The sequence below is a fragment of the Bos grunniens genome, chromosome 4 (genome assembly GCF_055505025.1).
Source record: "Bos grunniens cultivar Pamir isolate PY7600 chromosome 4, Bosgru_T2T1.0, whole genome shotgun sequence".
NCBI classification, from domain to species: domain Eukaryota; kingdom Metazoa; phylum Chordata; class Mammalia; order Artiodactyla; family Bovidae; genus Bos; species Bos grunniens.
In genome coordinates this window covers 54,682,234-54,695,529 of record NC_141168.1, presented here as the reverse complement: position 1 = coordinate 54,695,529, position 13,296 = coordinate 54,682,234, and the positions used below count along the sequence as shown (strand labels likewise).

Genomic DNA, 13,296 nt, shown 5'->3' with positions numbered 1-13,296 from the left:
CTCCTGTGCAAGGAGGGAAAGGGGACAAGGGGTGCATATGTGCTCGGAGAAGGTCCCTGTACCCTTTGAGAGCGGGCAGCCAGAGGCCCCTCACTCAGCCAGTCCCACCCCGCCAGTCGGGATCATCCGGGACCATCACGCACTACATGGGCCTCTCCCGACCACAGCATGGGTACCACTTCACTGGACTGGACCCCAGAGCAGGCAGAGGGGAGAAGAACAGGACAAAGTCCGACCTTGCTGTGGAAATGCTATGTCACTGGGCTTCTGCTGACAGACACGCTATGCCTCTGGATGGCATCTTTCAGCTTGAAATCAAACACCTTGATTATTACTTCGTAAAGTAATTAGACAAATCATCTTATTGGACAAATTATAAAATTCCAAGCATGAAAAGATACCTTCACTTGGACCCTGTCTAAGGCCACATCCTTTAGGCTGGCAAAACATGTTTCATTTGTACCAAGCTTGACAGGGTACCTGGAGAACTAGTATCTTTCCCAGTAAACCGAACATGAATAAATGAGGGGTATGGGCCTTGTTGTCTTTGAAAAAAAAAAAGCTACCAAAATGCCTAGGTCAAGAGCGAGTCCCTTTAATTAGCGTTCAGGAACTGGCAGAACTAAACTGTGATTTTCAAATCTGGTTAATTACAACTTTGGAGAAGAGAATGGAAGTGTCTACTGGGTAGGATGCGTCCACGATGCTGGGAATATTTTCTTTCGTCATCTGGGGATGTGTTCATGGGTGTGTGATTTTGCAATAATTTATTAAACAGAACATACAGGAGTTGTGCACTTTCTTGAGTTGTGTACTCTTCTGTATGTATGTTGTGGTGGTGGTTTAGTTGTTAAGTCATGTCCAATTCTCGTGACCCCATGGACGATAGCCTGCCAGGCTTCTCTGACCATGGGATTTCCCAGGCAAGAATACTGGAATGGGTTGCCACTTCCTTCTCCAGTATATATGCTAGATTTCAACTGGAAAAAAAAAAAAGAACAAGTGCCAGAAGTTCTGTAACTCTGAGGGTTACTCAAAACAATTGGGAATGCAGTTATAGGTTAAGAGAGCTGCCTCTTCAAATTGGCCAAGCTGGTCTGCCCCTGGCCAGCCCCTCAATAATCCTTCTAACTGAGCACCGACCACAGGGTAGGATCAAGGTTTTCTCTCTGTCCCTCAACCTCACAGAGCACCCTGGAAAACAGAGAATGCATCTATTCCTCTCTATATCACTTGTGCCTGCACAGAATGTTCCAGAAACATGTGTTGAGAGAGTGAGCGTGAGAATGAGCTGTGTGCAGAAACTCAGCGTGTGAGGTGGAGAATGAATGGCCGAGGGTGGAAGCCATGTCCTGTGGGGCTGGTTGGACCATGTGTGGGGAGATGGCTGCTGGCAGAGATGGGCTAACAAGGGGAGGGAGGGGAGGCCTGGGCTCAGCGCAGGGGTCAGTGACCTGGGTGTGGACAGGATTCAGGCAGCTGCTGCTCCATTCCTGGGTTGGCGGGGCGTGGGGGGTGCTGGGGGGTGATGGGGGGGTGCAGTGAGGGTGGCCTGAGTTTCACTGCTGTTCCAGCTGCTGATTCTCATGTGGAACAGGACCTAAATAGCCTGCCCGCTCACAAGACACAAACACATGCAGGTCATTTAAACAGGCCCATGCTGGCCCTGCTAGCCAGCCTCCATTTCCCTTTCCAGAAGACGGGAAATATCAGGGAACAAACACACGTTTCCTTGCTTATTTGTTCTGGACAGTGAGGAGAAGCCTTGGGAAAAGAAGATATTGCCGGAATGAGCACTGACTTACCGAGCACAGTCAGCACTGCTATCTCCTTCAAACAGGAGTTTCTGCAGGACACAGCCCTGGACAGCCGCCAGGACCCCACAGGGACCACCCTGCAAGGAAGGACACGCTTGAGTGCCTGTGAGAACTGACCCAGGGCTCAGCCTTCTGTTCCTCCAGAACCAACCTCCGCCCACAGGTTATAGAACACGGGGAGCCCAGGCCCCTCAAACAGGGGTCTCTGTCATGGTGTCTACTTCCGTGAAGTGCCGACTCTCAGTCACAGGGAGAAGATGGCAAAGACCCTGGCACCCATTGCTAGAGGAATGTATGTGTGATGTGTGAATGTGAGGTGTGTGATGGGAGGAAAGCAACTCTTCACAACCCACCAGAGGCCATCGTCACAGATGTCCAGTCATCCAGAGACACGTTTCCATGTCCACAGGCTGAAGGTGTCAATTATCTACCCATCCTAAAGCCCTCCTCCTCCAGGAAGGCTTCCCTGACCACCTCAGCTAAACGCGATCCCCTTGGGCCACCTCCACTTGTGTGAGCAACATTGTCCCTGGCCCGTAGCCTGCCTCGGCACCCAGTAGGTGTGCCTCAGAGAGAGGGGGCTCCTTGAGGAGCTCAGCCCTGCAGCCATCAACAAGTACAAGGACTGTCAGAGCAGGGCCCACAGGTGCTCTTGAACTCAGGGTGCGAGAAAATGTGCCGACTTGCCCAAGGTAGGGACAGAAGCACTTCCTTGGGGCAGTGTGGGGCAGGGGGAGGCTCTTGGGGCTTGAGAAATGGAATCTGGATGAGATGCTGGATTTTATAGTATCTTCTGGCCCTGAAGATACACCTTTTGGGAAATGTATTTAAGCCACATTCAGATCCTGCCACAAGCTACTTACGTTTCCCTGCCTGTGTCCTCTCCTCCTCACTTCTCCTGGTTCTCACACCAGATACTTCTGCCCCCTTCTGCAGTTCCTAGGTATTCACAAGCCTCCCTTTGTTCAAGCTGCCACCTGTTTCCAGCATCCTTTCTCCAGCTCTCCAGTAAAATCACCACTCGAGGTACTCAGCTAAAGGACCCTCTCTGGTAACCCCAAGTAGACACAGGGGCCCCTACCCCATTCCCTCGCAGTGAGGATTCCCACATCACGCATCACTTATATTAGGGGTCATGTTCCCCGGGCCTGCTTTGCCAGCCACAGTGAAGTTTCTGTCCTGGGTGACAATGTCCCTGCTGGGCCCAGAGAAGGGTCCCGGGGGGGCCCTTAAAAACAACCTGCCTTGTTCTGCACAATGCCATATTTTAAGGATACTGAGTCATTAAAGGAAAAACTCTGAAGTTTCCACTCATCGCTGAAACAGCAAAAGCTGGAACCAAACAGAATGGTCTTTATGTCCTGTCAAAAGAAGAAAGAATTTTATTGGTTGTTTTAAAAGCAAACAACAACACACGGCTGGGTGTTTGCGTTCCCACAGGAGCTGGTCTTGAATTCTATCTAGCAGGGTAGTCTGTTTTCCAGCAGGGTCATCTACTCCCTTTTTGTTTTACAAACCCATTTTTATCATATTTGAGGAAAGAGAAAATTGACCCTGAGGGTCTTACCTCTGGAACATCTGTAAACCCAACCAGCCTGTGCTGATCCAAACCAAAATCCTTTTAGGTTCCTCAGACGTTCCTCGATACACAAAATTTTAGTCTTACATGGGACCTTGGGGATTTTTGACTGCACATTATAACTACCTACAGATCCGAACAATCCTGATGCTCAGACCCCATGCTGGACCAACTGAAGTGCAACCTCGGCGTCAGAGGCTGTGATCCTTAGTTGTAAATGAGTCCAGTGCACAGCCAAGTTTGAGAACCTCTAGCAAACTATGACCCACAGGCCAAATCCAACCCTCTACTTCCTTTGTAAATAGTGTTTTACTGAAACACAGCAATACCCGTGTGTTTACATATTATCTGTGTTTACTTTTAGATTACAATGGCAGAGTTGTGTGGTTGCGATCGAGAGCCAAAAATACAGGATCTAGCCCTCTATGGAAAAAGTTTGCCAACCCAACACCGGTACAACCCCTTCCTATATGTAAGAATCTCAACATCGCCAGAGAGTGGTGCCGGTGCCCCCCAAAACTTGAACACCCCAACCACCAAGTGAAGGGGTTCCCACTATCTCTCAAGGCAGCCCCTCCATTTTTTCGCAGCTCTATCTTCTTCAGACTTCTGGCTGACATCGCTCTCCCATCAAACCAAGCCCCACCCTCCAGAGCCCCAGAAAGCGCCAACACTTCCCCACTGACCAGCCCTCGGACAGCAAAGCGGAGCCTCTCCCCAGACGTCCCTCCCTATGCTGGCTGCCTCTCCTCTCTCTGTCGTGATTTTACACTCCAGAGGATCTGAGGGGCCAACGTGTGGATTCTGTCACTACATGCTCAGAGCCCCTTTCCAGGTCATATCTTTCCTACAGACTCATTTTCCCCTCTAAGGTCAGTTCTTTCTTCTCGTGCATGCATGCTCAACGGTGTCCAACTTTTATCGACCCCACACACCGTAGCCTGCCAGGTTCCTCTGTCCATGGGACTTCCCAGGCAAGAGTACTGGAGTGGGTTGCCATTTCCTTCTCCAAGGGATCTTCCTAACCCAGGGATCAAACCCACGTCTCTTACAACTTCTGCATTGGCAGGCAGATCCTTTACCAGCTGTGCCACTTGGGAAGCCCTTCTTTTCGTTAAGTACAGGGGAAAACTCTGTGACCGAGCACTTTCCCCCATGTCATCAAATGTGGGCTGACACCACATAGGAGAGAGGGGTGGCTAAATCAGGGCTTGGGTCCCCTTCTTGCACCAACTACAGTCATCCATGTATTTGGACTGAGTTTCCCGGGAGCCTAGAAACTATAGGAACTTGAGTTTTCTGGCTGAAGCCTATGTCTGTTCTCTCATCCACAGGATGACAGCTCTCATCTAGGCATAGTACAGTTGCCAGGTCACAGGGCTACGAGCCTGGAAACCTGGGTTCCACTTGCTGTGGGTGCCGTGTGCCCTGGGTTGTCCTTTCTCTGTGGGGGGTCTCAGTTCTTTCTGCTGTTTTTTGAGATGCTACTACTGGGTGGTCTTTAGGGGCCTCTGAGGGCCCCTCCCAAAATGATAGTACCCACTACAAAGAGTCATAGCCTGTGGCTATGTCTGTGGCTAAGGACAGCCAGAGCACTTACTCCCAGGCGTGGGAGTACTTAAGACCCCTTGCCTGACCCCCTCCCTGTGGTCTCAAAAGAAGGAAGGGAAAGAGAGGGGAGGGATGAAGAGGGACAAAACCTCTAGAAAAACCTTTGACTTTTCACCTGTGTGCTCAGCAAATACTTGCTAAGTAGGAAGAGAAGAGGGTCAGCTGTGTCCCCAGGAGTTTTATTTTCTCTTCCTGAATCCTGGCTGAAAAGCCAGTGGAGGACAGCAGGAGCCTCATTCCATCTTGCAGGAACTGCTGGCCACAGGGAAGGGTGAGGCCTTCTGGCAGTGGAGATGGAGAGGAGGACAGGACATCCCCGCAGAGGAGGCTGCTAAGGCCAGAAACCTGCTCCCAGAGTCCTGTGACTCTCAGGACATCCCTGCAGAGGGGGCTGCTAAGGCCAGGAACCGACTCCCTAAGTCCTGTGACTCTCAGGACATCCCTGCAGAGGAGGCTGCTAAGGCCAGGGACTGGCTCCCCAAGTCCTGTGAGCCTCAGGACATCCCCGCAGAGGAGGCTTCTAAGGCCAGAAACTCAGAGTCCTGTGACTTTCAGGACATCCCTGCAGAGGGGGCTGCTAAGGCCAGGAACCAACTCCCCAAGTCCTGTGACTCTCAGGACATCCCCGCAGAGGAGGCTGCTAAGGCCAGGGACCAGCTCCTGGAATCGACTCCAGGAGCCCACTAGCATGACCCTAGATGGCACTGAGACATTAGCCACACTCCCCTGTCCTCCCCTCACCGCTGCCCAGCCTGAGCAACGCTCAGGGGACCAGTGCAGGAGCAGAGTCGTGCCAATGAGGATGATTATTCTGTTCCCAGCTCAACTCTGGAGTTAGCGGGTGCAGACATGGTGAAGCAGCTCTGGGCCAAAAGAAAAGCTGGATCCTGGAATGTTTCAGTGAAGAGATGTTGTATCCTCACCTTTACTCTCGGAGAGGGAGTGGGAGCTGCCAGCACTAAGTCCCCATTTCCCTGACTCTCCGCTCATGTTTATCTCCACATCACATGCAAATTTCCATTTCAACAATAACTGGGAGATTATAACGAGATGAATGAAGGCAGAGAGAGGAAGATCATCTCCTCCCACCAACTCAAATCAAGACGCCTTCAAGTCACACCACACCAATTCACACCAGTTCAAATCAAGAAACACATCACCTCACACTTTGCAGTTGACACCTACCTTCGCCACCGAGAGGTCGATGGGCTTGGATACTACTTGCAGCTTGAGCACTGATGAGACTGGAGACAGGATGATTTCTTCCCTTACCAATTCATCTTCCACATCCTCTGAAAGAAAACCATGGCCATGTGAGCTCTTCGTTACGATGCACAGAGAACAGATTAGGAGGCCATTTAACACCCAGGACACTGATGAGTGCTGAGAGGGTTGGGATGAGAGGAGGGGTCCTCTACCATCCACCCACCTGTGGACCCTCTGGGGCTCCCAAGCCCCCATCAGAAAGGAGAAGGCAGACCAAGAGCCCTTGCTCCTTGTCACCCCATGCTGGTCCAAGGATACTGGCAGCTGGGACATGGCTCTCAGTCCACTAGAAGGCTCTGCTTGTGGACATTCAGAAACAAAGGCCTAGGCCTAAGCTGTTGACTCAGTCCCGGAAAAGCCTGGCCCAGATGTGATTCCTCCAAAAGGCGGACATGACCCACAGATCTGTCCCCCCGAGGATAAACATGAAAAGGGCAAAAGTAGGAAAGAAAGTGCTGCCCTTCCTGAGAGAATAATGACAGTTATAATAGATTATCACTATTGTGGTTTTCACTACCTATGTTTATCATCTAAGCACCACTCTCTCCTCAAGAGAGTAATTATCATCACACCCGTTTACAGATAAGGAAACTGAGATTGAGACAAGTTACGTCACTGACCTAAAGTCACCCAGGTGGAAAGTTACAGAGATAGAATATAAACCCAGGCCAGCTCCCAACAGCTCTGCCATCCTGCCAATCAGACCTCCATGGATCTCCAGCCAAAAGGGACACCAAGTCACATTCCAAATACAACCTCACAGCTGGAGTGATGGAGGCCCAGAGAAGGTCCCAGAGTGAGTGCTGGCAACACCAGCCTGTGCCTTTCCTGGCAGGCGAGGCTCCCTCTCGCCATTACGCCTGCTGTGGCACCACTTACCAGAACCCTCAGATGCGGGACCCACATGAAAACAGCCCAAGGCAGTGATGCTGGCAGAGCTCAGCAGGCTGGTCTCCAGAGAGCCTCTGGAGACTTCCTCCCACCCTTTTCCCAAGACTAAATGATTACTTAAAAAGCACACTACACTGTATAGACCTCAACATTATCTGCCATAAGCCTGTGTGCGTAGGACCATAGAAATGTCACGGTCCCTGCCGCGCATCTTCTGAGATACTGTTCAAAGGTCAACATCCCCAGGACACGTGCCTTACATCTTACTCTACAGCCTCCTTTTCTTCCCTGGAGGAGGACCAGGCACAGCATGAGGCCCACTCCTAGAGGCTCAGTCCACTGAAAAGGAGACAGATTCTACCTTTAGGCTGAAACAAAAGTTTCCAGTAAGTCTGGAATTTAAATGAGAAACTTTTTTAGTGAGGGTCTTAGAGAAAAGCCACCCTGTGACCATGGTCTTACAAAAACACCTGAAATAAAGACCAGATGTTCACACAGTAACATACACAGGTCTTGAAAGCATGCCACTGGATAGAAAAAGTAAGAAAAAAAATGCAATTTATAACACAACACAATTTACATCCAGTATAAACACATGCACGCAACTCTAAACATTTTTGCAAGAACACACACAAGCGAAAAGAAATCACTAAATACAAGAGGGTGGAGTGGTTGATAGTGAGGAGGGTCATGGGAGTGTGGGGTGGGGCTCAAATGAAATCAGGAAGGAAAAGTAAGAGGGCGGACAATGGGAAGCTTTGCAAAGATCAAAACTGAGAATGTTCATTAAGGTATGGAGATGTGTGATTAATTCAACCCTAGGCATCTGAGGCCCAGAAACAGAGCGGGAGAGGAACTGAGCGATTCCACCAAGCCTCAGCAATGCCTCAGCCCAGACTGCTTCTGGGAGGCCCAGAGAGGGCAGGATTTAAGCCTATTTGGAGGCTGCTGTTTAATCTGGGATGTCCCGAAGGGAACCGGGGCTGAAACGTGCTCTGCTCAAGCCCATGAACTAAGTCTAAGGATGGAGGCTGGGACCCATGGGAAGCTGACTAGGTGGAGCCCCCAGGAGAAGGCAGCCTCTCTCGGCCTCTGCCAGGAGGCGGTTGGCGCCTGCACAGAGAACTGGTTCAGGACAGTTAGGCAGGCGCAGATGTGGCGGGATCGCCACGCAGGGGAAAACAAAGCACTCTGGCGTGACATGTTGGCCAAGCAGACAAACCCAGCTGCAAATGCTGATGGTTTTCAGTTGCTATTTTTAAGGCCCAGTGTAAATGTCTGGTTGAAAAAAAGCCAGGGATTTTATATCCTATACCATTTAACTTACCCTTTGGAGGAAGAAAACATATACATAACCTTGGAAATACTTAATAGAGGCCTGTCTATCTCTTTTTCCAGGTCCCTACTCAGTAGTTCCCATTGACTATAAGATGTCTTCTGCTGGAAGCGCCCCAATGCCCCAGACTCAGGAATCTCAGCACTGAACCCCTCCAGGCTTCTATTTTGATTATAGAATCCATCTCCCCAGCCCTCCACCAGGGACCCAGGCCAAAACCTCAACCCTCTCCCACACAGCATGCTGCTCTACCCTCCAGGTTATCCTGCCCCCAGAATGCCTCATAAAGCTGCCCACCTCCCACATTTTCCCTCTCCACTTTTATAGCAATGTGTCATTATTTTTCTATTTGCTCATCAAGCACTTTACTGAAGACCCGTGATGTGCGACTGGGTATGTGGGACAGAAGAGGTCCAGAGATGATGAAAACATCATCCTTGCCTTCAAGGAGCTCACTAACTAAAGACGGAGACAGAGCCCTAAACATACAACATGAGGTCAGTGCTAAAATGGAGATTAGGGCAAAGGTTCTAAGAGCAGAGAGGAAGAGGCAAGTAATCCTGCCTACAGGGTCAGAAAAGCTTCACATAAATGGTAAATATTTGAGCAGGGTCTTGAAATACCCAGAGGATTTCCCCAGATAGGATAGGGGCCCAGTCACCTCTTTTCTAGACTATTCCAAGAGCCCCCCCACCAGTCTCCCAAAATCCAGGCTCTTACCCCTAAAACTCATCCTCCACCCACATCCAGAGACGGCCTCAAACATCATTTGTTTCACATCTCTACTTGATAAGATCTTGTCCATCCTTCAAAGCCCAGTCTAAATGATACTCCACTGTGGAACCCACCACAGACTTGGCTAAATCGCCTCCTGAAGCAGTGAAGAGCTGAAGGTCATTTACTTTGGTGTGGTTTTCAGAAAACACCTCTCTTCCTTCATCCTACCCAACCCCACCCTCCAGGAAAGCAAGACCACGTTTCATCACCTCCGTCCACGTTCAACAGTCCTGTTTGTGCCGGGGCATGTAAGAGCTAACCAAAGTGGTCAGAAGTGAACCCAAGAGAGGTGAACCGGGGTGAGGAAGGGAAGGCTGTCCCTCTAAACAACCTGCATTCCTTGTTTCTGATTCTCCCACCCCAAACTTCTCCACTCTCTCAGGGTAACTGGGTTCCATGAGAGGGCTCTGGACCTCTGATCTTTTATCTCAGTGTCCTTCTCTAAATCGTTAGCTGAGCCACCAGCAAAGAGAGGCTGGCCTCCCTCTGGAAAAGTACACACACTTCAAAGAGCTGGGTTCTGAGAGAATTGCTAAAAGCCTTCCTCCCAGCAGAAGCCCTCTGGGTTCTGAGGGCCGGGAACCGCTTCACTTTACATCCAGACAGGAGTGGCTTTCATTAGAAAACCTTAGAACGCTTTACAGAGAGGTTTCAGATGCCAGCGTTTTCTGGCTCCATGCTTCACTCTGCACAGCCGTGTGCCCAGTGAAATCTGCCCCTTCCTGGGTGGGCCAACGATCCCACCGGCCATCCCTGTGAGGAACGGTCACCTCTGAAGAAAACAAAGTAGAATAAACAAACCCCTGCTTCCATCACTCGGAGCCCAGTCCCTGCCTTTCAACTTCATCAAAGCAAACCGTCAGACAGCCTGTCTCACGCCAGTCACTTCTAAAGGGCAAGCTGCTTTCTTCCTTCATGTAAAAGGCAGTGCTTAAAAGGAGAGGAAAAGGATGTGAGTAGCTCCCAGCTCTTGCATGCCAAAATGGTCCAAAAGGTATCAATACATTGCCAGCTTCCAGGAGAACAGCAAAGGTCAATGGCACTCAAGCCTCGTCCTTTCATGTCTGGTCCTTGGTTGTCATCCTTTATTCTATTCCTGGCTTTTGCCAAGGCCTGCAAACATATTAGTCTTGGAGGGATACAGAATTCCAGAAAGAGGGAAAAACGTGGCTTCAAAGAGAAAGAGTGGATGGACAAGTTCCTGGCTAGATCCTACAGAGGAGGTACACAGATGCACACGCAGGTGGAAGGGCATGAGCTGACGCACCTCACGATTCGTGTTTTACACCTCAGTGAGGTGGTGAACCGTGAACTTCCAGATGTTCAAGCTGGTTTTAGAAAAGGCAGAGGAACCAGAGATCAAATTACCAACATCCGCTGGATCATCGAAAAAGCAAGAGAGTTCCAGAAAAACATTTATTTCTGCGTTATTGACTATGTCAAAGCCTTTGACTGTCTGGATCACTATACACTGTGGAAAATTCTGAAAGAGATGGGAATACCAGACCACCTGACCTGCCTCTTGAGAAACCGGTATGCAGGTCAGGAAGCAACAGTTAGAACTGGACATGGAAAAACAGACTGGTTCCAAATAGGAAAAGGAGTACATCAAGGCTGTATATTGTCACCCTGCTTATTTAACTTATATGCAGAGTACATCATGAGAAACGCTGGGCTGGAGGAAGCACAAGCTGGAATCAAGATTGCCAGGAGAAATATCAATAACCTCAGATATGCAGATGACACCACCCTTATGGCAGAAAGAGAAGAGGAACTAAAAAGGCTCTTGATGAAAGTGAAAGAGGAGAGTGGAAAAGTTGGCTTAAAGCTCAACATTCAGAAACCTAAGATCATGGCATCTGGTCCCATCACTTCATGGGAAATAGATGGGGAAACAGTGGAAACAGTGTCAGACTTTATTTTTTTGGGCTCCAAAATCACTGCAGATGGTGATTGCAGCCATGCAATTAAAAGACACTTACTCCTTGGAAGGAAAGTTATGACCAACCTAGATAGCATATTGAAAAGCAGAGACATTACTTTTCCAACAAAGGTCCGTCTAGTCAAGGCTATGGTTTTTCCTGAGGTCATGTATGGATGTGAGAGTTGGACTGTTAAGAAGGCTGAGTGCCGAAGAATTGATGCTTTTGAACTGTGGTGTTGGAGAAGACTCTTGAGAGTCCCTTGGACTCCAAAGAGATCCAACCAGTCCATTCTAAAGGAGATCAGTCCTGGGTGTTCTTTGGAAGGACTGATGCTAAAGCTGAAACTCCAGTACTTTGGCCACCTCATGCGAAGAGCTGACTCATTGGAAAAGACTCCGATGCTGTGAGGGACTGGGGGCAGGAGGAAAAGGGGACGACGGAGGATGAGATGGCTGGATGGCGTCACCAACTCGATGGATGTGGGTTTGAGTGAACTCCGGGAGTTGGTGATGGACAGGGAGGCCTGGCATGCTGCAATTCATTGGGTCGCAAAGAGTCGGACATGACTGAGCAACTGAACTGAACTGAGGTGGTGTGTGTTAGTCACAAAGTCGTGTACAACTCTTTGCAACCCAATGGACTATGGCTCCCCGGGCTCCTCTGCCCATGGAATTCTCCAGGCCAGAATATTGGAGTGGGTAGCCTTTCCCTTCTCCAGGGGATCTCCCAAACCCAGGGATTGAACCCAGGTCTCCTGCATTGCAGGAAGATTCTTTACCATCTGAGCCACCAGGGAAGCCCCAAGGATATGTGGGTAAAAACTTTTAAAGGATGGGCTTCTTCAAGCAGAGACATACTAATATTTTGATAAGCACTGTCTTCTAGAGACTTCTATAGGTTCTGAGAAACCCTAAAAGAACCCCTAAATGCAGAAAATGCTACTCTGCCCCCTCTCCCCCAGTGTAGATCTAGAAGTGTAGATTTCTATATTTCTCCAGGTGAGACAGGCAGTGGAAGATGGATTTGGACATCAACCAAAAAAGAGAGAAACCTGCTCTACTCTCTGGGCCAGACCCTCCTTCCCAAGGCCAGGTGGGAGAAAAGGAGCCCTGTCCCAGCCAGCAGAAAGCCCCACCACCCACTACCTCCCAGACAGACCAAATGAAGACCGCTGGACCCTGTGGGGCAAGCACAGAGGCCCCAGGGTACCTACCAAGCTGCAGCACATCCAGATCACCCTCGAGCTTGTTGGACACTGACAACTGATTTTTCCTAGAGGAAAAAAAAAATAAAGGGAAATGTCAATGTACCATAGAATACCAGAGAAATGCAAACAACAGAGAAGAATGGGAGGAGCACTGGCTGGGCCTCCAGGAGGGAGCTCCTCTCCAGACCCGGCCCTACCGCTCTGTGTGTGCCGTGTACCAGCACTCTCCCTCCCTCCATGTCAGATGGGATCAGATCACTTCTGGGGCGCTTTTCCGTTGTGTACACACACAAGCACACCCCAGCCAGCGCAGGATTAGAGACCCTGTAGTTTGACACTTGCCAAGAACTGAACGCAGGCTCTTTTGCTGATGCCACTGTAGCACTGCTGGGAAACGCTTGCACGTGCACAGGCACACACGCACACACGCGAATCAGGTTCCTGCGATCACTGCACAGATTTTCTTATCTCATTTTTTTTTGGTTTCCTTTCTCCCAGCTTTCTTGTGAAGCTACCAGCAGCCGTTTCTCAGAAATCTCTAGAATGCACCAGACAGAATACCTTCTGTGATTCTGACTAGTAGATTTACGGATGTGCACACAGAGCTTTCTTTAAACAGCCCACCTGTATTTCAGCTCTCTTTAGATTTTCTTTTCCTTCAGCATGCTTCATCTGAACTAAAGTAACATCATTTTTTTTAAATGTATTAAAAAATAACAACATTACATCACCCTCTTGAAAACTCCATTTACTATGTTAAAAATGACAGCTCTTTTGAACGTAGCATTGAAATGTATTTTCCTCCAACATCCTTGCAGGATAAGATATGATTGAAGTAACAATTGTAATCTTGCCACAGTAGGTTCTATTGAATTGGCTTCCTCCTG

At 49.4% G+C, this 13,296-nt stretch overlaps 1 protein-coding gene across 18 annotated transcripts in view; it reads right to left on the bottom strand.

Annotated features, from left to right (window-relative positions):
- Window positions 1–13,296, bottom strand: part of MINDY4 (MINDY lysine 48 deubiquitinase 4) — a 118,300-nt gene that overhangs the window by 50,571 nt on the left and 54,433 nt on the right. For 13 of the 18 annotated variants that reach the window (XR_015163204.1, XR_015163203.1, XR_015163202.1 and 10 more), the window contains 4 exons: window positions 12,416–12,474; window positions 6,193–6,299; window positions 3,062–3,178; window positions 1,806–1,894 (listed from right to left, as the gene is read on the bottom strand). Coding sequence is in view for 4 of the 18 variants with exons in the window: in XM_086398449.1 (XP_086254575.1) it covers window positions 1,806–1,894; window positions 3,062–3,178; window positions 6,193–6,299; window positions 12,416–12,474 (372 nt within the window). In the remaining 14 variants the exon portion in view is untranslated. The remainder of the gene's footprint in view (window positions 1–1,805; window positions 1,895–3,061; window positions 3,179–6,192; window positions 6,300–12,415; window positions 12,475–13,296) is intronic. The other 5 variants (XR_015163205.1, XR_015163210.1, XR_015163208.1 and 2 more) reach the window with 1 other exon arrangement.